Source organism: Pagrus pagrus (assembly GCF_965226575.1).
Source record: "Pagrus pagrus genome assembly, chromosome: 22".
Lineage (NCBI taxonomy): Eukaryota > Metazoa > Chordata > Actinopteri > Spariformes > Sparidae > Pagrus > Pagrus pagrus.
Window position 1 is genome coordinate 17,886,946 of NC_140204.1, and position 27,227 is coordinate 17,914,172.

General features: G+C 41.5%; 1 protein-coding gene across 3 annotated transcripts; it reads right to left on the reverse strand.

The window, feature by feature from the left end:
- Positions 1–71: 71 nt before the first annotated feature.
- Positions 72–25,089, reverse strand: gigyf1a (GRB10 interacting GYF protein 1a). 3 transcript variants are annotated; one of them, XM_084343537.1, is made up of 26 exons: positions 24,784–25,089; positions 20,280–20,897; positions 20,120–20,183; positions 16,847–16,976; positions 16,627–16,722; positions 16,306–16,423; positions 15,612–15,720; positions 15,019–15,218; positions 14,006–14,235; positions 13,677–13,797; positions 13,245–13,430; positions 12,311–12,465; positions 12,044–12,212; positions 11,660–11,883; positions 10,910–11,013; positions 10,680–10,771; positions 10,503–10,576; positions 10,156–10,293; positions 9,670–9,882; positions 9,331–9,551; positions 8,984–9,141; positions 8,615–8,775; positions 7,661–7,705; positions 6,939–7,083; positions 2,669–5,958; positions 72–2,529 (listed from the first exon to the last, which is right to left on the reverse strand). In XM_084343537.1, exons 3-25 carry the CDS (start codon positions 20,152–20,154, stop codon positions 5,891–5,893), a joined length of 3,192 nt encoding a protein of 1,063 aa, XP_084199663.1. In that variant the 5' UTR covers positions 20,155–20,183; positions 20,280–20,897; positions 24,784–25,089; the 3' UTR covers positions 72–2,529; positions 2,669–5,890. The 3 variants fall into 3 exon arrangements, with proteins under 3 accessions (XP_084199663.1, XP_084199662.1, XP_084199664.1); XM_084343536.1 differs by having other exon boundaries at positions 11,582–11,883; XM_084343538.1 differs by having other exon boundaries at positions 11,717–11,883; positions 24,784–25,088.
- Positions 25,090–27,227: the final 2,138 nt, after the last annotated feature.

Below are 27,227 nucleotides of genomic sequence, written 5' to 3' on the forward strand. Positions count from 1 at the left end.
CTTCAACTCCAACACTCACACACAGATCCACTTCACTGATAATACAAATTAGTAATAAAACACTCAGTCAGTCACTGCTAAATGCTATTTTATTTAGTATTTATTTTGTTCTTCAAACAAACAAAAGCCAAACTATTTACACATCTTTCAGTTGTTCTTTTCCAAAACGGTTTCATTACATGTATGCTGTTATTTTAACAACATTCAATGACTCATTAAGCAAAAGGAGCTGAGCTGACTGGAATATAACTTTCACTGTATCTTTTAGGTCACTATTGTTGGAACTACATTTACCGGAGCCAAGATAAACCAGACGATCAACTTCATACCGCCGAGCAGACAGGCCGTGACAGGATCTTTACCGAGGCTGCAACCGAACAGCCAGGGCTTTTTGCCAACGCAATTTTGTAGTTTATCTAATCATAAAAGCATGTGTAGTGCAGTGAAAGTAAACTGCAAACAACTTCGGTTTAATCCTTTAAGACAGACTGACTGCACACAATATCGGCTTTTAAAAACTTTCAAACATAGGTATTTTTTAAAGTCAATCACACATAAGAGACTTGATAGTGTACTCATATGGTTAAAGTCAATTTCTTTGTTTTGGCAACTGATTACAACAACATTAAACTTAGTAACCATTTTATCATGAATTCAGTATAGATTCAACAGTTATGACACACTGACTACTTCAGCTTACACAGTTAGCTATACCAGGTAACTATCCACCATACCTCAGCTAAACACAATGTACACATGTATGACAAGTGTAAGCTGAAGGTATTCAATGAATATCAGTTGCCATTTGGATTAAAAACTGCATATCATTTAGTCATCGAGCTACGAAACAACTACTAGTTGAATAAAAGCATTAATCTCTCAAATCCAATGTAGATTTACACACATGGAACAAGACACTTTCCAAATCTTCGGCACATGAAATTTCCTTTCAGATTATGCGCAACTGACTATTCCTCACCCATTCAGTGCCATCAGAGATGGTCAGCGGTACTAACAGGTGCACAGACAAGGCAAAGGCAATCTAGGCCAATATGGCCCTCCTCAAGGTTTAGTGTCAAAACCCACAAATATCACAAATCATGCAAGCTTGCTCTTCAGACATGCTTCTAATACAAGCCTGATTTGACATCTCAAAACTGTAAAAAGTACCTAGTAGCTTCCAAAACCAAACCCCCGTGGAGTGTAAAAAAAAATTAACCAAAAAGCCCTGACCTGTGTGTAAATTGGACCCCGTCACTCTGGTTCAGTTTTAGCTCAAGCAGTATTTCCAACAATAGTTATGGCACAGCAGCAAGTCTGTGCTCTTTATTCCAATCCTGTGTAACCCACCCAGTCAGCTCAGCTCCAGACAGTACAGACTTGAGCCCTTTATGAAGCCTGCACCTTCAGCAATAATCTAAACAGGAAATCTGAACAAATCCACTCTTCATTTTAAGGAAACCAAAAGGGCAACAAAAGCCAACCACCAGCAAAATCAGATTAATCAAAGACAGCTTGCTGCTCTATTCTGTAGCTAACTAGTAACTTTTATGGTGGTACATGTTTAGGTCAATACAGAACAGACAGTTCTGCTTACTAACAGAAAACTGTCATATAGAAAGCTCCTTTCTTTCTTTGACTTCAGGAGGACAAGTCAACGAGGTGGTTTCCAACTTAAATTCATCATTTAGAGAACATTTTCAGTTAGCCGTTCAGGACTGAACTATACAATTTAAGGCATGTTGAACAGAGAAATAAAGCAAAACCCACTATGAGAGAAAAATCAAAAACACAAACTTTTACATTATTTACAGAGCTCAACATTTATACTGATGAGCATTGATGCTTGTGTATGCGTGTGTGTGTGTGTGTGATTTGATATTAATGTAGCCCTGGTGTGTGCAGATGTGGTTCCAGAGGAGAGTCAATGTAACTGAGTATACTTTGCTCTTGCTGTAGGTGTGCATGTAGTGTGTGTGCAACTCCTTTGGACTCTATGTGACATGTAGCTACGTGTTTGTGTTTGTCATGTTTCAAAGTCTTTTTTGTACAATTCTTTCAGTTCATCCAGTTCCACAGTTGCAGGGATTTCTGATGGCTTAGATGTAATCCAGCCACGTCCGCCGGAACCCAACCCAGCTCCGAGTCTCTGACGTCTGGGCAGGAGCAGGTCTTCCGACCCGCTGGTTAGAAGACCTCCATGCAGCCACCTGAGAGTTTCAGGCCGAGGTGGGCGATGACATCTGGGCAATACGTGCTTCCATATCCTCTTCCTCGCTGGAAAGCGCCTGATCAGATCCCAAACCAAACACTTCCAACACAGATGGGATCCACGGTCGATAAACCTGTAACTTCATCTGGTAACTGTCCAACTGATAATGCCAATGGCCTGCCCAGTCCGAGGTCAAGACAGAAAAGTTTCTTAGGGTTTAAGTTCAAAAAGGACACGTTTAGGGTTTACTGGTTCATGGGGTGGCTGTAGATTAGATCCTCCTTACAGAGGGCAGCAAATAAAGCACAGCCAGACTCCTGTGAGAAGACAGAAACAAATAGCACAAGATCACCCCACTGTCCAAACAATCCTGTTTGAAACAAAGTACCGCAGATTAAACAGGAGTAAACTGATCAAATTAAGTCATTAGTATAGAGTGGCAAAAGAATATCTTACCAATGCCAAGGATTATTCCTCCTGCAGTCATTTTACAGCTCTCAAGGCAGTCATCAGGTTGGGAGATGAAGTGGAAGCATCCTTGCCGACAGCTCTTCAAACCTTCGTCTGCCTCTTTTACTGTGCATGTTGATCAAACACTCTTGGTGGGGCTCTTTGTAGCGACTGCAACATCCATCTTGATAAGTAACTATCAGTCAGTCTTGGAGCCAAGTGTCCAACACCTCAGTCCATGTGGGTTTCCCTTCCATCCCCGATTACTTCAGGGTTACTGGCAAACTAAGGGAAACTCACAGCGAGTCTATCTCAAACTATATTCAAAAAAGATTGGTTTTCTTGAAGAACATTCACTCCATATGTCTCATGAATTTTCCTTCATCCATTTGCAAATTTCTTTCTACTCTGAAAGGTAATACAAAAATATGGTTATATACAGGAGGTGGGAGAAGACATGCTTCTCGAGTCTCTTATTTCAGTTTGGGAATTTCTTTTCAGTGACTTTGTCAAAGTCGTAGCAATCCTCCTGTTGTAATTGTGCTCCCATCCCCAAAATGGTACCTCACAGCTTGAATGAACAAAAGTGCATAGGTGAGTTGGTGAGGGCAGGGTGTGAGTGCTCATGAGGGTGGAGGTGAAGACAAGTGCACTAGCCAGGTGTACTCATATTGCCCCTCTCAGTTCCCTCTAGGCTTCTGCAGCCCTGCACTCCGTCCTCCACAAAAGAGAGCCCATCCTTGAATTTCACGCCTCCGCTCCATGGTTGATCAAGTCTCAGGATCCACGACAACATACAACGGTCCAGTTAGAGGATCTTGTCCATGTTGTGATGCCTGCAACTTTTCCTCGAAACCAACACCACTCAATGTCCATATGGCAGAAGCGCACTTGCAAACCCCACCCGTCTTATGTGGGAACAAAAAAATAAAAACAAAAATAAAAACAAAAAACTGCACCCACAGATATCCATGTGGTTTGTAAACAACCAAAGCTCCAGTATGGAATAGAAAGAGTCCTTTCTTTTAATTCTTAGTCACTATTTGTACGACCAGGATTGTAGAGGCAGTGTGTTCAACTGTATCCATCCCGAGTTTTTTTTTTTTCTTCTCCACTGTGTAAGTAAAAAAAAGTCCTCGCTAAACTCTTTGAAGCTTTTTTGTATTTTGTTTCCATTTTTGAAATCTTCTGAGGAAAAAAAAAAATAATATCTGGTATCAGCACGGGTTTCTTGTCATTTTTTTGGAATACATTCAATATTTTCTTAAGAAAGAAATAATACACACACTTCACATGGCGATAATGAAACAAAAATGAAAAACAAATTAAGGAAAAAAAATTAAAACACACAACAAAAATAGCAGCCCCAAGTGCTCATCATCTTAGTCCAAATACTTTTTAAACTTTGTATATAATGTATATATTCATATATATTTTTCATTAAAAAAGAAAACTCGTCATTATCAAATTGCAACGACGAATAAGTAACACAATATGCTAACATTTCATGCACCGTTCTGTGCACTTGCACATTAAGATGCTGTATTTTTTTTTCAGAGTCAGAAACTCGACACCTTTCATTCACAAGTTCGAGAGCTGACAAAAGGCAACGTGATCACACCCCAGGAAAACAGACTGGACTAACCTTCCGATGGATCACCCCTAGACTCAACTAGAAATATTTACGATATAAACTTACATACTTTACATACACTGTGCTGAGCACTGACGCACATCACACTCGCTCTCAAAAAAGAGTTAATGTCTCAATGGCCACGCACCCTATCGAAGTTCTTAGGCACAAATGTGCATTCATACACATACAAAAAAGCACATGTATTCAAAATGAGTACCTGTAGTCTTAACTCATTTCTATGAACAGTAAATGAACATGCGCACTGAAAACACACGCACACACATACATACATACACACACACACACACACACACACACACACACACACACACACACAGTCTCATTCTGATGCACACACAGTAATGTCCCTCATGATTTGCCCTGTCTGCTAGTCCTCACAGGTCTAGAGACAGCTCCCCATGTGGAGAAGCTAAGGGAAATAAACTAGTGGTGGTCATCATGTGATGAGAGCAAAGCTAACATTTACAAATGTATGCATTTCTATTTCGTCTATCTGGGGATGAAGAGCTGGTGAGAGAAAGGATGTGTTGTGCAATTGCCCTCTCTCTCTCTCTTTCTCTCTCATTCATTCACTCTCAAAAACATACAGATCACGTCCCTGTTTGGAGAAGGGAAACAAACACACACACACACACACGCACTCACTCACTCTCTAAACATGAGAATACAAAATTACCATTTGAACAAAAAAGACAAAAATGGCCTCTTATGTTTCATACGTCTTGGTAAGCAACAAAAGAAAGAAAAAAAAAAACATTGTGCAGACTGGTATATTACTGACACAAACCAACCACCACACATCAGTCACGCTCGCAGTCATTCATACACATTCACAAAAATATTCACTTCTATAACTAACCCCATTTGTTTGATTTTTTTGTTGTTTTTGTCATTTCTTTTTTAGGCAAGTGCAAATCTTCAAGTTTTTTTATAATCCATTTTTCAATAGCTTTACTTTTTATATAAACGTAAAAAAAATGCTAAACAAGAGAAATATCAACAGTGTTTGTCTTTCGAGAAAGGATTTGCTCTCTGATAAGGTTTCAACTAAAGGTCCCCCTGACTTTGAAAACCTCGACCATTCACCCCACCAACTGTTTCACCGCCCCCCCCTTCCAGTTCCGGTGCACATGCACACAGATAATGTGTATGTACACATACCGTGTATGCACACTGATTCCCACACACACGCGCACACACACATGAAAAAAAAAATGAAAAAAAAACCTATTCAAATCCCATCTCAATAAAGTGCATTAGTTCAGTATAAGGTGCTTAATCTTTTGAGTGCCAGAGGATACCCATCTTCCTTTTAACCTCACCCCTACTCACCCCCCTCTCCCCTGCTCAAGTGATCAACTGGTGCAGCAGGGAGCCCTTTTTCTCTTGCCAGAGGGGAGGAAAGAGTAGGAGGCGCAGATCCAGGCGCCTCCACCCTGCACCTCCCCTCACGCTCGCTCCCTTCCAACCCCCACCCCCCTGGTTCCCCCAGCAGTGCACATTCGTCATCAGGTTTGTCTGATTAAAAGACAGAAGGCCTCAGGTAGCTATTGCTGCTGCGCTGCGTCACATCAGTAATCCTCCACCATCTCCATCTCATTCAGGCTCAGACACTCGCCCGCATTGTGGAATGAGTACCCTGCAGGGAGGAGGAGGGAGGGCAATGAGGGCAGAGAGAAGACACGGAGAGAGCAGAGTCAGATCAGAGGAGGACAGGACATGGGGGAGTTAGAAGAGCTGGCTTAGACAGTGTAGGCAGGGGGCAAAGTGACAAGCCAGAAATAATTCATAACAAGCCCCCATTCTTAAATTTTTGCTGTTATTTGCTGTGATTTAATAATTGAAAGTAGAAAAAGTAAGGACAAGTAGGTAACATACATAGAGCAAAATGAGTGTTACACAGCAGAAAACAATTGGAAGTGTACACACTGAACTTCACAAGCTCCCGAGCACTGATTCAGTATTTCCACCAGCACAAAGAAACAAAAAGATTTTAGAAACGGCAGGGTTCTATAATCGATCAAATCTTGGAGAGCTTGTGAAATTCAGTGTGTGAATAACCTATTCTCCATCTGCCGTTTTTTTTTTGTGTATAAACAGAATAATGAGGCTGCATCGATATCACAGATTACATTACCCATTTTTACCTACATCACATTTGTTTGGCCACCTGTTTATCTACTTCAAGAGCGAGCCATATCTCATCTCAGTGTTTGCACCCAACAGCTCACGGGCACGTAAATAAACTTCAGACATAAGCCCACCCTATGAGCACATCCTACTCACCACCTGGAGAGGGTGCAAACAAGTCACCAAATGATGCAATACGTTCTGCTGTTGCTTCAGAAGGCTGCTCTTCTTCCTCTGTTGCTTTTTGTTCAGCTCCGTTTGATTCCAGGAAATGAATTTCCATTCTAGGATCTTTTGTTTTGTATATCAACCCTAACTTTGATGTAGAAGTGTGTTGCTGGTGTTTTTGTTACACAGGTAGTGTTTTTTGTAATCACAATGCTTATCAGAGTTAACTGTATTTAAAGCTAGATTTAAGCTTTAGAGCATTTACAGATAGATGAAAGTCAAAGGGAGGAAATATTGAATGCTGTTAGGCAGGTCACGTACCTAGGATGCTGGGGTCAGAGTGCAGCATCATGGGCTGTTTCTTCTTCATCTTCCCCCCCTGGTTGTCATAGAGACCAGCCTTGCCCATGTGGTTGGCTTGAAACATGGACTGCAGGGTGCTTGGATTCATACCTCGCATTGAGTCCTAAGAAAAAAGATAAGGAAAGAAAAATGAAGACAATCATAAATGTCTGGACATTTCCAGTTCTAATCAGCTATGTTAAAATAAAACATAAATCTAATCCACTTGTATCAAACATTTCTATCCAGAAGAGTCTTCATGAGAGTTATTTTTATTAAGACATAAATGCCCTCTACTGCTTTGTTTTCAAAACACCTGATTGCTTATTTAAATTTGAGTCATGCACTCAAGATCGTCATGTTGTTTTGTTGCCATATGTGCATTTGAGTTCTCCCACTCTAAGGGCGTTGTGTCCCCATGGATGATGTACAATTTGGAGACTTCAGTTAAGATATTTCAAGTTGTCATCCCAGGTTTGATATTCAGCAACCAGTTGACAGTTAAAAAATAAATAAAAAAATAAATGAATTTATAATGCAAAAATAAAGGTGGGAGGAACCTTAAAATCACACTCAACCCTACACTAGTTATGTGACGTGATGTTATCGTAAGTTTATAAAGAAATTGGATGGCTGTTGTCGCCTCCAACAACTCAACTTCATCACTGTTTGCAGGTGTACAGAGGCATGTCTATATTTACCTGCAGAGGGAAGTTCATGTTCAATCCAGACACATCCTTTGATAACTGAGACACAAAGAGGAAAAGAGAAATTTAAAATGGTCACTCCAAAGCTTTCTCTCACAGATATTTTTTGCCCCAACACAGTTTTTGAACATTTATCAAGGTATGTTACAATCTGACCTTCATATTCACAGTGATGCGTATACTCCTTGGTTATCTCTTTATTAAGAGGCAATATAATATGAGCCGCTTTCCTGTTTTGACATTTAAATGTATTCCACATACATCACTTAGATTACCTTAGTAATGGTTTGTTCTACTCTGTTATGTTTTTAAAGTGAATCTTTTTACTTCAATTATATGGTCTCCTTTCCTAAATGGTGCACTTTAGAAAATAGTCTCTGACACATTTGCTAACACACCAAACATGTTCAGGCAATGAATAAGAAATGTATTCCTCAATTAAATTATACAGATCTAATGTTACATCAAACACAGGCACAGGCAAAAATGTGTGAATCAACCTTAGTTGTTACATTCAATACTGAGAAAACCCTCAACTTTTTCCATTGACAGATGCAAACTAATAATGAAACTTTCACTTGAACTAAAGAGGTCTGAGGAAACTACAACTTTTTTTTTTATCTCCAATTAAATCTGGCATCTTACAATAATTAAGCAGCTATTGAAAATATAACAAAAGTTAAAAACTACAATTAAGCTTCCTGTATACGGAAAAAAGTTTAACACCCTGATGTGAGGGCCGACTATGCTCTGAAAAGTAGACATCAGGGGACATAATTACCGTTCCTTTTCCACACAAAGCAGGGAAGTCTATGTCAGAGTTTCAGGCAGTAAGTTACTGTTTTCCTTTACTTGTTTCTGATCCTGAGCTGATGAGGGCATATCCAACAGGTTATGTTTTTGACATATGCTGTGCTGAACTCACAAGACATTTTAGCTTGTGCCTACCTGCTGCTGCCTCTGTTGGTTGGCTTTCTGTTTGGCACGTCGCTCCAGAAACTGTTTGGCGAACTCTTTGGCTTCCACTGTGTCCCCTAGGTAGCACCGGATGAAGTCCAGCACTGCATAGGGAGACTCCACCTCCTTCAGATATGCCACAATCGTGGCAACTAAATAAAAGATGCACAGTTTAAATGATTAGCTGTGCTTAAATTACGGGAAGGGGTTGCTGAGATTAATTTACTTTCAAGTACACAAATACTAAAATGTGTTGCATTTTAAGACAATAGACAAGAAAATCACAATCAACTTTTTAAGCTGAGGGTGAATCTGTCTCAGCATTGACGTTGCTAAATACGTAAAAGCTGAGCAGCCTACCATCCAGAGAGGAGGATGAGTTGTTGGCAGAGGTGTTGAGAGCGTGCAGCATCTGTTCACACCAGGTGGTGAAGCCGTCCTGAGGCTTCATGCCCTGCAGCAGCTTCAGCAGCTTCTCCTCCTCATCAGTCCGTTTACGACGCATCATGTACTGATCACTGCAGAGGACACATAGGGTTCAATGCATATTAGATAAATATTAATCAGCTGAAAGACATACACGTATAGATTAATATTACAATGCCATCTGCCACAGTGGGTGTAAAAAAAGGGGGGTAATGGGTGAAGATACAGTATTTAAAATGCATACATTTTCATTTTTCTTAATTTGGTCTGGTCCTAAGTACCTGAGTGAAGGACTGCTGCGACTGTTCTTCAAGCCCATGTTGTTGTTGCTGTTGCCACGCAGGCCGGCCTGGTTCTTCACAGCCTCGTCCCACATGCCCATGCTGCCTGAGGAGCCTCCACTGCCACCCTTACCCTCCATACCTCCAGGACCGCCCCACATACCAACACCATCCACCCACTGCCCTCCCATGGAGGAGCTCCCCATTGACATGCCGGAGTGCTGGAAAAGGATTGAGAAATCATTATGACAAATGACATGTAATTTTCCATTTCCATTTTCTGCAGTGACATTTGGTATGAAACCTTAGAAACATGTAATTTAAGCTGCTGACACTCACGCGTTCTCTCTGCTGGGCTCTCTGTTGCTGCTGCTGCTTCAGGAGCCTCTCTGCCTCCTGCTGCATTTCCAGCAGAGCAAGAGCCGGGGGCTTTCCTGCTTTGGCGAGCCCAGAGGAGGGAGCCCCGCTCCAGCCTGAGCCACCTGCCCCAGGACCCTGCTGCTGAGGGGCCTGCTGCAGCAATTTCATGATCAGTTCCTGCTGCTGACGACACTACAGGAAGACATGACAGAGGTCAACACGATGACAACCAACTATGATCTTTAATTTAATGACACTAAGCATGTGTTTACTCAAAAGTAAAACACATTGTGTTGATAATATTTCAGTTAAAGTGATGCAAGCCTTTAACATGAAAGGTTAAACACTTCCTTAAACAAAATCTGAAGAGAAAAAATAAATAAATAAAAAGTCTAAAATGTTTGTAGCCCAAGGCAACAGACAGGGGAAAGGCAAATGCAAAAATATCTCCTTCCTTCATCTCACCTGCTTGCGTCTGAAGAGCTCTTCCTCCTCCCTCCTCTTCTGCTCCTCCTGTTGCCTCCTCTTCTCCTCCCTCCTCTTACGCTGCTCCTCCTCCTCACGCTTCGCCCTGAGTTCAGCGTCTCGCCTCTCCTGCTGGAGCTGAAGGGAAAACATCAGGAGTCAAACTTTTACTCAATCTTGGCTTCGCATTTCACCCCATCCATTAACTGTGCCTGCCAGCAGTGCTGCTAATGCTTTGCTAATAAAAGACAATGAGAGACAATAAAACTGATATGACCGACTGTATAAATCAAAAAATGTAAATGGTGAATTTGTCCTCTAAGGCTGAAAATCTCAACTGTACCCACCTTTTGAAGCTGTTCGAGAGTTGGACCCTGAGTAGAAGGATTCATTGTTATGTCCCAAAGACTGGCTTCACCGCCTGGACGGAAATAAAAAAGGGGGTTAATTCAGCATCATTATGTCGAGCATTCATGTGTTGACGCTGTGCGCACATGCTAAACCAGTTATAGTCTTAAACATACCTGACGGCTGTGAAGCTGAGGTATGCATGTCCCACATGGACCCTGTATCTGGCACTGACATCGATCTGCTTATCATACCCTGCTCACTGCACCTGGACCACAAGAAGCAACACTGAAATTTAAAATCAAATCTCCTCTGATGTAAAATGCCAGAAACCAGGACACGAAACATAATTAATGTACACAAGTCGAGACATGAAGGGTGAATTCTTTATCTCCAACAGGCCGACCTGTTAATGAGCTGGAATAGCTGCTGCTGTTGGAGCTGCTGATACAGAGCTGCTGCGGCTGCCAGCTCCTGTTGCTTTTTCAGGCGCTCCTGGTCCAGGTTTCCCTGTAAGAGGAGAGCAGTCAGCAGTCAAAACAATGACTCCTCAATCTCAAGATGCCAAATCACAGGCTTTCATACATAGTGGGCTAGTCTATGAAAGAATTGTGGCAATTTTTTACAGTTGCATATTTACATGCAGCCATGAGAGATTTGTCCATTCTTTGTAAACACAGGCTGTGCTCTACAAACTAGTCTGGGTGTTTTCAGTACACAAAGATATGTTACAAACTGGCAATATAGGTATTATCTGTATCTAGAGTGTGTACTGTATGCATGTACTGTACGTATATATGTGTAGTGCTTCATTACATCATTTAATGGTGGTATGGAACTTGGCCTGTTCTGCTTCACAAATCTGAAGCTAACATACAACCACTAACTTTTACTGCATTTGTTTTGTTTTTAACTATGATTTGAATATGGATCTCTCTTTCCTACTTCCTGTAGGAACACAATCAAAATGACAACATAAAGTTGTGTGTCTTAAAATCAAGTGAGGGGTTGTTTCAGAAACTTTTAAAATGGAGCCCGTCATGTTAAACTGAATTGGAATTAATTGTTGGTCTTTTACCGTGACCTGTCTATCAATCTTCCCTCTCCTCTGCATCCTCCCTTCCCCATCCTCTACGTTGGCTGAGCTCTGACTCACAGTCCCGGCGGGCCCCCGGGTGGGCTGCGGGCGCTGCGTTGGTGGTGGCTGTCTCACCAGCAGGGGGGGCGGGGAGGGCCCTGGGGCAAAGGGGACACGCCCCCACATCTTGATGACGTCCCCCAGGGGTTGAAAGCCTTCGTCGCAGCCCCGCTTCACCAGCAGGGTCATGGTGAAATAGCCAGCCTGGAACCACTCGCACATCTCCACTGTGGTGAAAGGGCCTGGTGGTGGGTAGGATGGAGAGGGAGAGAGAGATGAGTTCACAATCACTTAAATGAGCTCAGACAGTAGCAATATTCTTGAATCAATACTCTATGCTGGCATGTATGAGTGTACCAGTAAATTAAATGCCACAGTGTGTGTGTGTGTGTGTGTGTGTACCCTGGATCTCTCCCTGTGGGTCCTTGTAGAACCACTTCATCGCAGCCTCATGTGACAGCGGCAGAGCAGCTGCTGTGTTCCTGCTCTCCTGCTGCTGCTGCAGAGCCTGGGTGAAACACTCCTCCTCCAAAGAAGTGTCCTGCAGTGATGCCACCATCTTCTCTGCCTCCTACACACACATACACGCACAGTTAAAATGTGTTTGCCGTTACAATTATTTAATATTTCTGCGACAGCTGCTTGAAGTGTGCCTCCCGTTGTTCCTACCTGCTGCAGGTGCTTCATGCCCTCATCATCCTCGGTGTCTCCTCCAGATGGAGGGAGGAGAGGAGCAGCAGAGGAAGGGGGTGGGGGAGGCAGACTGGAGGAGGCAACGACGCTTGGGCTCAGCTGGGTCTTGGAGCCCCCTACTGGAGCCACATCTGACACAAAAACAAGAAGAAGAAACATTAGTAAAACAATGGGCCCTATTTTTAGTATGTCTATTTATGGGAAGATGAAGTCGAATGCTGGGGGGAGGTGGTAGAGCCACCTACTGGCTCTGTATCTAATACAGCAGGAATAGCAGGTTCAGTAAACAAGATATTAAATGACTGGGTAAACATATTGTGTATCAAACCAAAATATCAACATGGCTGAATTTCCCTCCCACCCACTCACTGTCCTAAGACTGAGAGAGCCTGGCTGAACACAAGAAGCCAAAAGCTCTAAAGTTGCAGAGCCAGGACAAGACTGTCACAATTTTGTAATTCAGTAAAGAAACAGGAATAACCAAATGTTTGGATGGTGATGGTTTGAAAGTTAACTCTTTACAACAACCACATATAGTACTGTTTGCTTTAGTGCTGGGGACACAAAGTTTGACACAAATTCAAAATTAATTTTCCAGCAAACAAGTCATATTGATACTTAGGGGTACATACTACAGACAGAGACTGAAACAGCAAGCATAAATCTGTATCATATTTATTCTCAAACTCTTTGTAGTTTGTCCACATCATGCAGTCCTGTTTTACACTTTTTGCAATACAACATAGTTAATATGATGAGTTCAATAATTGAGTCTCTTTACAATATGATGGGCTCAGTAAAAACACAAATCACCTAAATAAATAAACAAACAGATATACAATACTGCTGCTCAGGTGAGTCTATCCATCTGTTGATGGTACCACAAAAAAAAGCCATAAGTAAGGTTTACCTTCAATGGGTGTGCTGCTGGCCTTGACAGGGTGGCTGTTGTTCAGCTGAGGGTTGTCCACCACTAGTCCAGCGTTGCTGGGCCGAGGCTCCACAAATGGAGGGGTACAGTGGATTGGAGGAGAAGAAGAGGGTGATGCTGGCTTTGTCTCACCATCTCCTACAGCAGAGCCAGTTTCTTTACTCTCTGTGAAGAAAGGAGTGGAAGGAAACTAATGATTAAGTAGGATGCCACAATAACAGGTGATGAATGGGCCAGTGATTAATGTGGAAAAAAATGAACAAAGTGCAAACAAGTTGCTGTTTTGCAAATTCAAGACACAAAAGGCTCTTATATTGTAGTCCATTTCATTATTTCGCTTTAAGAACTGCTTTTCATAAAGTGGTAACTGCAATCTTATTAAAAGATTAATAATATTAAGTCTTTCCTCACCCTTTTCTTTGTCTCCTTCAGCACTGTTCCTCTCCATGTCAATGAAGCTCTCCTCCTCTTCTTCCTCTTCTATCCCCTTAAACTCAAACTCCTCCTCCAGGATTGTCTCCTTGCCACCCTTCTGATAGAGGAAAATGAGAAGAAATAGAGGAAATGAACAACAAATCAGTGTAACAAATGCTCATGGACATTCATGGGGGCTAATTAAAGATATATCATACAGTCATAATACATCAAAGACTTGGTTTTCAACACCGTTTTCACATAAAGACTTAAACAAGAACAGAGTCGAACATCGTGAATAGCAATAAAGACAGAGCGAAACACACCTTCATAGGCATGAAAGCTCCAGAGGAGTCAAAAGTGCCCATCTCCCCATCCTCCTCATCTGTACACCACTCGGGCAGGCCGTCCCTGTCATCCTCAAGTCCGTCACTGCCTGCGCGCCGGCGGCCACCGCCATGACCATCCGAGTGCGGAAAGTCGAAATCAAACTTCCTCCGACGACTCTCACCTGGAGCGGCATGGTCCCGCCAGCCTGCTGAGCGAGGACCACCATCTGAAAGAAATGGATCAACAGTGAAAATACTGCCACAGCCTAAGATCAGAGGTGTCCCACAAATATCAAAGAAACTGAGTAGGTTCAGTGTGTTGTCAGGAAAAAGTGTCAGGTGGACCCTTAACCTGGCGTCCTCAGAAACTGTACAGCTCTGTTTCAGCTAAAAACAGAGTGTCTAGTGCAAATTACTCCACTGCCACTAGATGTCACTGCACCCACTGTTAAAGTTAGTTGTACTAATGTGTATAGTGTAGGCCTGAGGTTTATTGGCCTGTATTAACCACAGGTACCACAGTAAATAATTACACTAATCTGTATGAACATTAGCAGATGTGCTCCAGGTCTGATGTTAGCTTGAGTAAAAAAAATAAACTCTGGCCATATGTGGTTTAAAGATGTTCAGTACAAAGTGGCCATGTAATTGTGACTCATGAACCCCTCACTGACAAGAAAAAGTATATTATGAGAAAACAGAATTTCAATTTCACAAAATGTGCTTAATGTTAATGTGTTTTTCAGTGAATCAACACAGCAACTGCCCTAACATTTGCAGCAAACTGACTGTTAAACACCTGATACCACCAGTTTATTCTTAATTGCAGCTAAACTGAGTCTACAGCAACACTACCTCCATACTGAATAAAACATAAAATGTGTTTGCATTTTAAAAAGGAAAACAAATTATGAGCCCTTTGCCTTTTCTCAGCTATCTTTCATTTAAAACACAAACAAGTGTTTAAGGTAGCCCAACAGTAAATACATAGTTGCTCGTTTTTATCATACCATCCCTGCGGGGTCCAGTAAGTCTCCAGCTGCTGCCTGGCTCCCCTTCTTCCTCGTCCTGCTCCTCCCGGAGGGTGCGCCAGTTATCGCTGTCAGCCCTTGTGTACTCCTTCCTCCCTGGACCCCCGGGACCTGCAGACTCTTCAAAGCCAGGACGCCCCACCTCCCGCCGCAGCGGCTTCTCAAAACGACGCTCGCCCCTGAGAAAAGGAGGGAAATTGAGAGAAATTCATATCAGTTAAGTGATAAACAGAGGGAAAAAAAGCCCAAAACATCAACTACTTTTTTATCATAGGGAAGAATGTCCGCTCAAAACTGGCATCTCACCACCACAGATACCTATACACACACACACAAAAAAGGAAAAACTACTGAAGAAATAAGACCAAAAGAAACTTGAGTGCAGTCAGACAGACAAGAGAAGATGCCAGCAAAAAATAAATCATCCCACGAGAGCAACAAAAATACCAGAGTGGATTATTAAGTTTATTGCAGTGGATGACAGCCTCTGTCTCAACAGCAAAACGCCTTTACTATGCTGTGGAGCACTTGTCTACTTGACCTTCAGGTAGTGTGCAGTGGGTTTTTCTTACCGGTCATCCCAGCTCTGGCTGCGATGTATCTCTCGGACGCTGCGGCCGAAACCCACCTCTGCTTCTTCAATACTTCTTTGGTAGAATCCACCTTCACCACGACCTCGTCCTGATTATACACACACACAGACGGATGTGTTGATATTCGGTATTATAATCATATTTTTGTCATAACCTAACAAAAATGTCTACTCCTATTTAATTAGCCACACACATCAGCAACTGCACACAAATGATGAAACCCACACAGAATCATTCTTCCAAGTTGTTTCCTTGGCTGTCCAGAACCGGACGGCTAGTGTTTACATTGGCCACTCATATGCGCATAGTGCTGTGTGTGCGCAAGGTGAGTTCATAAGCCCCAGTGGTTTAGGACAGGTGGGGCTGGACAAAAGGGGGGCTATTTGGACAGGCCAAGAGGAAGTGTGCTGCATCAAGATGGTGGAAGAAAAAGAGGAAATAAACACTTCAGTGGCTGGCTTGAATAAACTGCTTTACTTTCATTGGATAACAGCCATTATAGTTTCAGCCAAGGGTTTTAGGCAGCACTTCTGTTGCTGTTGGACTCATGTTAGTTTTTTCTCTCAAGTGGTTGTGGATTTATCATGAGTGCACTTAGGCTGAATCAAGGCCGTACTTTATTTGTTGCCATTTTTCTGTGAGTCTGGGAGGTTTTTTTTTCTTTGGTTATTACCTCGACCACCTCGTGTGGCCCCTCGTCCTCGGACCACTCCAGCTGGGGCGGCCCCACCCACCCCTTTTCCCATGAGCCTCAGCACCGCCACACTGTTCACAGACATGGAGAAGTTCCTCTGCGGAGGGAGAGAGAGCGAATGGAAAGAGCAAAAAGGGGGGAATGTTAGGAATGTGAGCTCACAGCCACGTTTGTCAACCAACAGAACCGCTTGCTTTGGGACTGAGGTCCTATCACGTTGACATATCACATGATGAGCTGAAACAGTTCAACAATTCCAGATATCAGTGTTTTCGTGAGTGGGTGAGTTGTAAGGCGGACCTGCTCCTCCTCAGTGAGAGGCACCAGTGCCAGTGGCTGCATGGGCTCATCTTGCAGAATAGCAGCAAACTCCTTATCCTGCATGTCCTCTGGGACCTAAAACAACAACAGTGGACACTTACACCAGCAGGATAAAAGCATGGCTTCAAAAAACAAATGACCTACAAACAGACAGGAAAGTAAATCGAAATTCAAGATAATTTGGAGTTTTCCCACCAACCTTGTTGTCTTTGATATAAAGTGCTAACATCTCCTCTCGGCCGTAGCGGTACTCGGCCAGCTTGTACTTTGGCATGGCGGGGGAAGGAGGGGGGGACGTCACACTCCCCCCACTGGACAGTGCACGGAGCCTGAGCGAGGAAGAACACAGGAATCATTAAGAATTAGGGTACCGCATCATTTAACGTCGGTATTTCTTGTATGAATCTCAAACAGAGCATAAGACATCTCAGTGTTGGAATAAAGAAAGTTTGTCGTGAGAGAGCTCCTTTATCTCGGAATCGGAGACAAATATCTAACAGCATCCATCTTGCAGCATGGAAAAAGGAATTTACTAAATGTTCTGTAACAAATCAACCACCCTCCTACGCAGGTCCCCCTGAATACACTTGGCTCAACACAGATGATATATTAGCTTTCCAATCTCAGGATTTCATTTTAAAAAGCTATTACTAGCAGGCCGGATTCCAAGGCCTGCTGTTTAACAATGGCTCCATTCACATGCCTCTACAAAGTGTGTCATTGACTCACAGCCCCACATCAAAACCATATGCAACTCAGAGAGGTGTAGAGGAGAGTGTGGGGTGTAAGAGGTAGAGGAAGGCATCATAAAAAGGCCAGTTGGTAGCATGTGGCATATCAAAGGGGCTAAAAAAAATAAGTGGAGCGGCGACTAATATGCATAACAAGAGGAGAGCTGGGGAAACATGCCAGTGGGTGGGGTACTAAGAAATATTTTTGCATAATTGTATCCACTTCGCTTGTATTTACCTTAGCATAATGTAGCTTTCCTCCCTGACATGACAAAGCATGAAATCTAAACGATCTTCCACACACTTAAATCCATACAATCACAATCCTTTGTCTGAGTCTTGTTATGGTGCAACCCTTGGCCTAAAACTGGTAACATAAATCTGTGAGGCAAAAGGTTTTCACTTTGGATTCTCCCACAGTGACTAACAGCATACTTGCCGTCTGAACTGCCAAATAAACCTCAAATGGTCGAAATCATTTTGTGACGCTAACGGGCATTAAGAGACATGCTGGCCAGACAGCTGTATGTGGTGAGCACATGTACTGGCTGTTACATAGTAGCTATATTAAAAAGGCTACGAGGATGAAAGAGGACTAGAAGGGCCACCGAGAGGAAAGCAGCTGCAGATGTGTAAAGAGAGAAATATTCTGCGAGGCTGGCGTTGCACCAGGAATGCACACAGCAGTCACAGGCCGTTAGAGATGGAGTGCTACCAAACTGGAGACTACGCCCCCAATCCATTAATCGCTACACAAACATACACTGAAGAGGAGGAGGAGAAACAGCAGAGGCAGGCAGAGATGGACAGGAAACTGCTGTGACAATACCTACATTTTGACTTCATTTGGCCACAGTTAGTTATTACGAGATGAAAAAGACTGAGAGCCCCAAAATCATTCATTTGAGTGAACAAAACAACTGAACCCATGTGGATAGTTACAATGATTTACTGCTTCATATTTCTTCCCTCTTGGTGGCGGGACATTCACCTTAGTGCAGAGCAAAATGTGCAACTAACAATTTTTTATCATTGGTTAATCTGCACGTCTTTTCTCTGTTAATGGCTGCGTTCATAGAACGGCAGGGAAAAGGGAAAAATCACAATTCTGACGCAGTGACAACTTAGAGTCCAAAACTAAAGATGTTCAGTTCATATTAGAGGTATGACTTGTTATTGGACTGGGACTCACGGGTCAATGATTTGAATGCACGATTCTAAAAGCATCTCGATGTATCACATCCTCACTTCTCTATATTACTGCCTGTGGCTACTTTTTCATCAATCAATACAAGCAGTCATATAAATGTGAACTACCATTTCATTAGGAAAGTCTTTTTAAAAATCAGACTTCAACAGTACAATGTAACAACTGCATCTTTTCAGTACCAGTATTTACAGTACGAGACCACCCTCATTACATAAACAAAACATTAAGTTCTTCGATTTGTTGTATTACCATTGTATTACAGGTAGAGGTAGGTAGAGGTAGATAAAATCTGAAAGGTCCCCACATGTTCGCTTTGAAATAAAAATAAAAATAAAAATACTGGACACCTTTTTGTAAATCACTCGCTGCCTCCTCCCGCCATATCTCCCAACATATAAAAGTAACCTTAGCCATATGTTTGCCTACAATTCAATGCAAGAGAGCGATGTTGCAATGCGACGATGCAACTTTACAACTATATTGTCCAGCCGAATAACTGTTTCAGCTCAAATCTCAGCAAGGGCCATTATGCCATGAAATCTAGTACAGACAATCCCAGAGGATGATTCCTCATTTGGTCCATGAAGGTGTCTCCAAAAATGAAGGCCAGATTTCCATGATGACACATATTGCAATTTACAAGTTTTTAAATAAACCCCTTGACCTTTTCTTTGGTGCCACCAGCAAAATGTCCATTTTACACATAAAATAATCTCATAATGAATGCAAATTACCAGAAAAGTCAATGGCCACTGATAGATTTAAAGATATGAAACATTTCTGCAATAAAATGTCTAAAAACAACTGGACATTTGTTGTATTTTGTTTAGTTGTGCACTTGCAGTATCCCAAATGTTCAAACAAGGTTTAAGCCTGGAGAAATCTGTCATTTTATTCAAGGAAACGGATCAGATGATGCGTCCGAGAGTGAGGAAGGAAGTCGGCGAACGTGATGTGAATGAAACTTAAAAACATTACCTCATCCCTGAACATTTCTGCCTAAGTCACATCAGATAGATTTTCAGCGGCAATGGTGGCTGTTTGCTAGAGAAGACAGCAACTACCATGATCCCATGCAACTTTACGACATCACCAAAATACTTTTTTTTTTTTTTTATTGTTTTGACTGAGGGAGCCCTCGAGGCAGAAACTACATATTGTGTCTTTAAGCCATGATTCCATTCGAGCGGCCTAAAAATAAAATTCCTAAAAATGCCCAGAAAAATGTTTAAGGTTGAACATCTACGGTTCCATGACTGAGTAAAGTATCAGCTGACGAAGACTAGTTGATCAAGGTCATAAGCTCCAGAATAAGCATGGAAAGTAAACCTTGACTGGGTTCAAACTATGGAACGCAGATCACTTAATAACGTCTTGATAACAGTGATTGCATTGTTGGTAAAAAATCTATCTTATCTTCATGAGAGCAATCACATTCATTTTGTTCAGGATAAACTTATATTGTAATGTTTATGTATTTATTGCAGCTCTAAAAACATGTTGAAATAATGTAAAGAAGTCAGATCATTACCATTCTGGGCCGAAGTTAAGAGTCTCAGCAGTCATATTCCTCACGTCCACACAGAACTGAGTATCTGTGGGAAAAAAAAAGAATATTTTTATTTTCTGCAGGGGAAAAAAACCCACAACTTGAATGAGCAAAGGAATAAGCATGCTCCAAACTGCCTTACCCTGTCCAGATGATCGGAGCAGGCTGGACTGGGCTGGACCAGGCTAGAGCTGGCTTGCTTTAGTTAGGCTTAGGTGACTAGAAGGCTGAGTGGTGCTTAAGCTGTGGTCACAGAGCTCCCCAAACACACAGACACAAAGAGAATAGCTGCCAGTTTCAGGTGCTTGAGGAATACCAGGTTATCAGGTCCTAACTAGGTAAGGAAGGGGGTTCGACAATAGTTTGGAGAATGGAAGCTCCTGCTACTCACAGCCGAAAAAGGTTGTTAAACATAAAAAAAGAAACAAAAAGAACCTTGGAAATTAACAATGGAACAAAATAAAACACTCTTGCTAGTAATAAGGTTTTCTTTTTTTTTTTGTTTTTTACAGCAGTTATATCTCACATTGAAGTTAAAAATACGAACTGATTCATCAAAAAGGTAACGCAGGAACGAAATAACAGCCAAACAATGAAACAGGCTGCTGGAACAGCTGCCAAGAGCAGACGCGACTCGCACTCCTCTTCTCCTTTCACTCTCTCTCCCTCCGTGCCTTTTTCTCTCGCTCCAACTGAAATGTGGATTGACGGAGACCCTCCAGGTAACTCCTTTATTTCCTGTCCTCCTCCCTTTGCACCACTGGAAATAAAGCATAGTTTGACAGAGAGAGAGAGAGAAATCCAATGATTAAAGGACGAAAAGAATAATGTTAGAAGTGCACACTTAAGAAATTAGCTGCCGGTGAGACGCATTCTCACAGCTTGGCAGTCTGCCTATATTGTGATAGGAAAGGAAGCGTAATTTGATTTTCCGTAGTGCTGCCATGACACACTCATTTTAGCACCGAGCCTCGGACACGCTGAAAGGTACCGGCCCAATTTGATCAATCCGTTACAGCACACTGAGCCGAGAGAAAAACACTCTGGTATCCCTTCTCAAATAATGAAACAGCAAACTATATGTAGCTAAGTGCTCAATCGTGGCCTAGTGTTGCTGCTCCTTCGAGATTTTCCATCCAGTAATCTAAACGAGTCTATTTTAGTGATGTTGTGAACCAGCTGCTTCTAAAACCATGCAGCTGGTTAGGGATAGTTCCTAAGAAAAAAATGTCATGGCAACTAAACCAACAGCCAGGCCGCTAAATTTCAACTGTTAATGCTCATACATAGTTTGTCTCTACGGTATGAACATGTAGACACCGTGAACAACTTTTTCCCCCCGTTATCCTCATGATACAGGAGTAAGCCAACTCAATTTAACTAAAAAATAATAGCTGCGAATGTACAACTGGGACTGGCAGTTACTATTATTCACAGGTTATACCAATGTTTATGAATGTAACTGTGGTTATTTGAGCTTTGACCTTATTTTGCTACTTTTTACAATCATGACGATTCTTTGTTTTCACAATGCATTTGAGCAACCACCATCTCAAACTAGGTGAATGAACACATGTCCTTCAAACACCAACAATGCACCGTCTTGTGTGTGTGTCTGTTTCCTTTTTTAAAATGGATTTTTACAATCTGGTCTACGTTGTTGGGCTTTGTCGGCAAGTCCAAATGACAAGAGACAACAAGAAAAAAATGGTATAGTAAATTCAAATTACTACCCTGACTAGCTTTTATCGAGCAAGGCATCAGTAGGGTTCTTTTCTGCTGCACGTGACATAACTTTATGAACAACAATGTGACACCATAAATCCAAAAGAAGACCATAACTGAACCACACAACTAGCAAACTAAAAATATGTGCACATGAATTTGAACTTTAGTGTCTTTGTCCCATGGATTATGTTTAGACAGTAATCAGGGGACCATCAATTCCGGTGACTCCAATAATACATCCCCAGCAGATTTTAACAGTTGTGACCAATGACAATCATCCTGCAAGCTGATAAAGCAATCCATTGGTAATGGTTGGGTGACACGGTGATATACAATGTGAGAAGATAGAAAACTGTTAGCAGTCAGAGATATTGTTTAAATGGAGGCATCAATCCATTTAATATCCCACTGTTTGCAATGTTGAAAATGACCAGTTCTCTTAATTGCTACATATTGGACAATTTTTGAGTCAATGTGATGAGATATCTTGATTGGGTTTCAGGTATGCAGGTATCAATAGAGGAATTGATCTACACAGTCAGAGCCTCTTAGAATCTTTAGTATATGAACGCTGACAAAATAGTTATTGTTTTATTTGTTAAAAATAGTTGTAAAAGTTTTTGGTATATCCTAAGTACTGTGTTGTTCCCTGGTGAAACAAAGTTTAACTGCATGATTTTAATTTTAACTGATACAAATAATACCTGCCATTTCAATTTTAAGACACACAAATATCAATAAGTAGTTAACGCTGACCAGGTGTGTCTATCTTTAAGAATTACACAACTTTCCAATCTCCAAGTCAGTTTCACCTCCCTGCAGCTGGTACAAGCCCCTAGCTCTTCCACGCCAGATAAGTATCATTTTTTATCTGATTCGGCTTTGTAAAGTTTAGGGAACAGGCTTGCTAATAACTTTCAAAGAGGAGGCATTCGACTCCTGCATATGATAAATGGCTATTCAAAAGAACCCTGAATGGATCTTTAACAAATGTGTAATTCGGATGACTCACAAGTAACACAGCGGTGCCTGCTTAAAAATAGCATCAAATGTCAACACTGAAGACTGCCAGAAAATATTGAGACACTATTTGCCCATATCACAGGGTTCTTATGAAGTGCCTCGACAGTAATTGTGACATTATTATAGTGATTCACGTTTTTATCCCTGTAATTTTATCGCTGTTTACTCAATTGGAAATTCCTTTGATATGTTGTAAGAAGTAGGTAAAAAAAAAAAGCTTCTGACGTGTTGTTTAAGGTGTGGCACTAACTGGTATCACCGTTTGGGTCACTATTTTCACTAAATCGTTGTAAAATCACATCTAAATTAACAACAAAATGTGTTTCGGAAAGTTGTTGTGAATGAAGCTGGGGGGAGTCTGTGCCGTTGGAGCTTCTGCAACTTATTATGCCTCATTGCCATTGGTCAACACTGTTATTACAGGGAATTCAATACATGAGTACTTTAACAGTCTTCCTCCTCGAAGGACATTAAGTAACATAGTGATTCATACTCCAGCACACAGATGTTTATGACAACGGATAATTGGAACATCTGATGATGACAGGGCCAATTTACACCTGGATGTAGCGTTGGTATAAGTTATTAATTCTTATTTTGGGCTGGAGATGAAGTTGAAGCCTTGTGAGTGTGTGAACTGAAGGTATTTCAAGATCTGCAGTAACTAAAGTGACAAAACACAACACACAACCGTCATGTTTAACTTGGGAGAAATGCCATCAGACCTCCTTAACTCCTTAAAGCTACTGATTGTGAATGTCTCAAGAATATGTAAGTATTATTTTACACCAGTATTTTTAACTGTGTATACTGATCATACTCAAAAGTAAAGTTGTGTGGTTTAGTGAGCACTGTGGCTTTCAACACGTGCATGGTGCTATGATTTATCAGTTTAAAGGCAGCAAATCGAAAAAACAATTAACCTTATGATTCAGTTGTGGCACCGATCATCGAATACTACATAAATCAGTGTGATCATTAAATATCAATCAATAACGGAAGAACACGATCGAACAGGGGACGTCAATTTTATCGTCTTTAATCCGATTGCAGCTATTTGTATCGAGCTGTGTAGTGTGTAGTACTAACTTTGCGATGATAAAAACTGAAGCAAGGTCACAGAGCAATAACGCTGCTTGCACAATATTAAATCTTCTGCGCGTTTGAATATTTGCTAATATTCTGCTCTTCAAAACGTGGCGGGATAACGACTTCAAGCTGCGGGGATGCAAACTGTAAAGCTATGCTAAAGCTCGAGTTTAATGTCGACCAATCTTAAAAACTTTAACAAACTGAACCAGGCTTAAATTGTTTGGTCGTAAAGATGGCTAACGTATAGACAAAATAGCTCCAGTTGACATTAGCTAGCGTCAGTGGTTGCGAGCTACGCTAGCGTATACATTGTTCGTGTTTCAAGCTAATTACAGCAGATCGATATGTGTGGAAATGTAGATAAATCAATCGTAACAACAGAATTTGCCCCACGATATCATATTTCTGTTGCATAACAGAGATGGGTTAGCTAGCTCGCTACCTAACCTAGCACAAGGTATGCGTTGCTCGTAAAGGCCTTCGCTTGTAGGTTCAAATGACACCAGATATGATGGCGGAGGGGGGCGGAGTGTGGAGATCAGACTCCCCGGCCTGCTCCGCCAATGTGCGGACGACCACCTCCACTCCGCTGTCGGTGTTAAGCTAGCTCTGACGCGATGTAAACAAAACAAACACAGCGACAGAAACAACAGCCATTTAGCAGTGAAACAACTTGGTGCAAATGCCCTTCTCGCGACTGATACATCCGAAACCAATTCGAGCTACGAGAGCTGGGGCTAGCATGTTAGCTCACGTTAGCCAGCTAGCTAAAAGACAAGCTGCAAAGAGGAACCACGGCTTACCTTCACTGTTTATAGCTACCAGACTGGTTGTCTGCACGGTGTGTCTACAGCCAATATATCGAATGCATTGGTCTCTTTAAACACTGTAAACGTATTCATTCGACAGAATCGTACTTTCAGAAAGTCGCGCTCTGTATTTTATTTATTATTTTTCCCTCTCCTCCAACGGTCGCAGCTGCGTATCAGTATGTGTCTGCTGGCTCCTAGTCGCTGCTCTTCTTGTTGTTTGTGTTTCGGAAACATGGCCGTCCGTGTGATACCACGTGACTGGACATTGACAAGCGGCTAACCAATGTTGTAGCAGGGCAAACACACCCCTATTTACTAGCCTGGACACTGGTGTGCACCGCACTTTGCAACAGCATGTACAAGATGCAGAGCTCCGTAGCTGGATGGGTTTAATTAGCCACTAAGCTGAGGCGTGAGGCTGACATTAGCATGAGATAGTACTGAAGGCATGACAGCGAAAGCAGCCAGCGCAATGCACATAAGCGAGGCAGCAACGTGTAGCCACAGAATAACTTAGTTAACTCCCGACAAAGTTATTTCACAAACTTTGTAGTCAATAGCATCGTGCTTGAAATGGACGATGGTATATATTGACTTATCAGCTATCAATACCCTTGAAAGTGAAGTGAATGACTAGGAGAGCATGTTGAGTGGCAAAGTAGAACTGCGCATGTGCAATACGTGTACTGGCGGCAGTATATGGTTTAGTCAGCAGGGGGCGCTGTTGAGCAACACTATATAAAGACCCAGCAGTAAATGATACTGGGCATGTCCACACACAGCCTGCTGCTTGGAAATGGGGCCATTCTTCACATATTGTAAATATGCATGAAGACTAAATTATCACTGAGAATTTATTTCCTGCACTCTTCAAACGAGGGGTGAATTCGGCTGAGGAAAATATTGAGGAAATGTGCAGACGTATGAAAAAAACTTTACTGTCGGAAGTGTGTATCGTGGAGATACCGGATGTGTAATAAAATAAGTGGAAATTAACACAGCATTAATAGGCTATTTAATATTTTCTACTGCATGCTGAAGAGGGACACACAATTCTGAACATGCATGTAAGCAAACTAGCTGAGCACAGGAAGCCAAACTGAAGAAAGCAACACAAACTTTATAAATATAAAGAAGAATGAAACAAACAAATCACAGTGAATATAACTGCAGACATTTAAATGAGATGTTTTAATTGAAGAAATCAGTCAATGAGAAAACTTGCGAATGCAATTTAATTAAAACTTAATTAAAACCATTATTGTGAGTAAAGGGGCATCAGAGTGTAAATAATTAGCAATCTTAATAAGATCCTAATACCTCAGGTTGTTTTTCAACTGGTTTGTAGTAATTTGTTTTAGCTTCGATGCTTCTCCAACAACAGCTGCAATGATAACAGCATTTCTTGAGGCCCTGAGGGGTCCTGTGGAAAAGGGTAATGTTGAGACCTTTATTTGAATTTATATTGTTTTTTAATTATATAAATAAATTAAACATTTTCAATTAATGTACCTCAAACTAAATGACACACAATGTACAATATACTTTTTGTGAAGGAAACAGAGGTGTGATTGGCTCAACCGCTCACTTTTTACCTTTTCTGTATATTCATCAATGATGTGGAGTTGTAGTTATTCAAAATGGCCACCAGAGGGCGACAAATACAAATTATCAGTTAATTTGTGTATTTGAGCAACACCTGTACCGGATGAATAACTACTTAAAGCTACTATTGAAATGTTTTTATGTGCGTACATTTTTTATATGTGTTTTAAAACATCATCAAAGAATACATATTCCATATGCAAAAGGTTTGAATGGCTCAAAAATATATAAATAACCATCATGCTTTTGTCATTTGAATACAACAAAGAGAAAAGACAAGAAATACAAGAAGAAAATCAACCAAAACAGGATGTCATCATTTTCTAATGTTTACTTGTGTAGTGTTAGGTGTTATTTAAGTTTCAATGTAAATGTGTACTTTTTAAAATGAAATACTACAACTTTTTTTAATCCTTGTAATTCTTTATTGTATTCTAACTTAAGGATCAGTCATATCCATAGGTCATGCGGGGTCCATCAAACCATGAAAGACTTCACTTGGTAGCCTGTACTCTACCAGGTCAACACAGGGTAGAGGACGTTGCGTGGTCTGTGCACCAGTTGGCGATGCCTCTGCTGCTCAGTCGTTCTCCTAAATCCACATTCTTCACTTATATTTTATATAATCCACTGGTGTCACATATTCTTTCAATTAAATTTGTATATTCTGTAATTTTGTTGTCCTGTACATGCAACATCTATTGCACGTCTGCCCGTCCTGGGAGAAGGATCCCTCCTCTGTGGCTGTTCCTGAAGTTTCTTTCATTGTTTTTTCCCTGCTACAATGGCTTTTTCCCTGGGGAATGTTTTCTTACTTGAATCAAGGGTTC

Excerpts from the sequence above, each read along its gene's own strand:
- gigyf1a (XM_084343536.1), bottom strand. The coding sequence starts at position 20,154 with ATGACTGCTGAGACTCTTAACTTCGGCCCAGAATG. Across the intron at positions 16,424-16,626 it reads CTCTCACTGAGGAGGAGCAG|AGGAACTTCTCCATGTCTGT; the intron begins GTCCGCCTTACA and ends CTCCCTCCGCAG. Across the intron at positions 12,466-13,244 it reads CAGCAGCACACCCATTGAAG|ATGTGGCTCCAGTAGGGGGC; the intron begins GTAAACCTTACT and ends TTTTTGTGTCAG.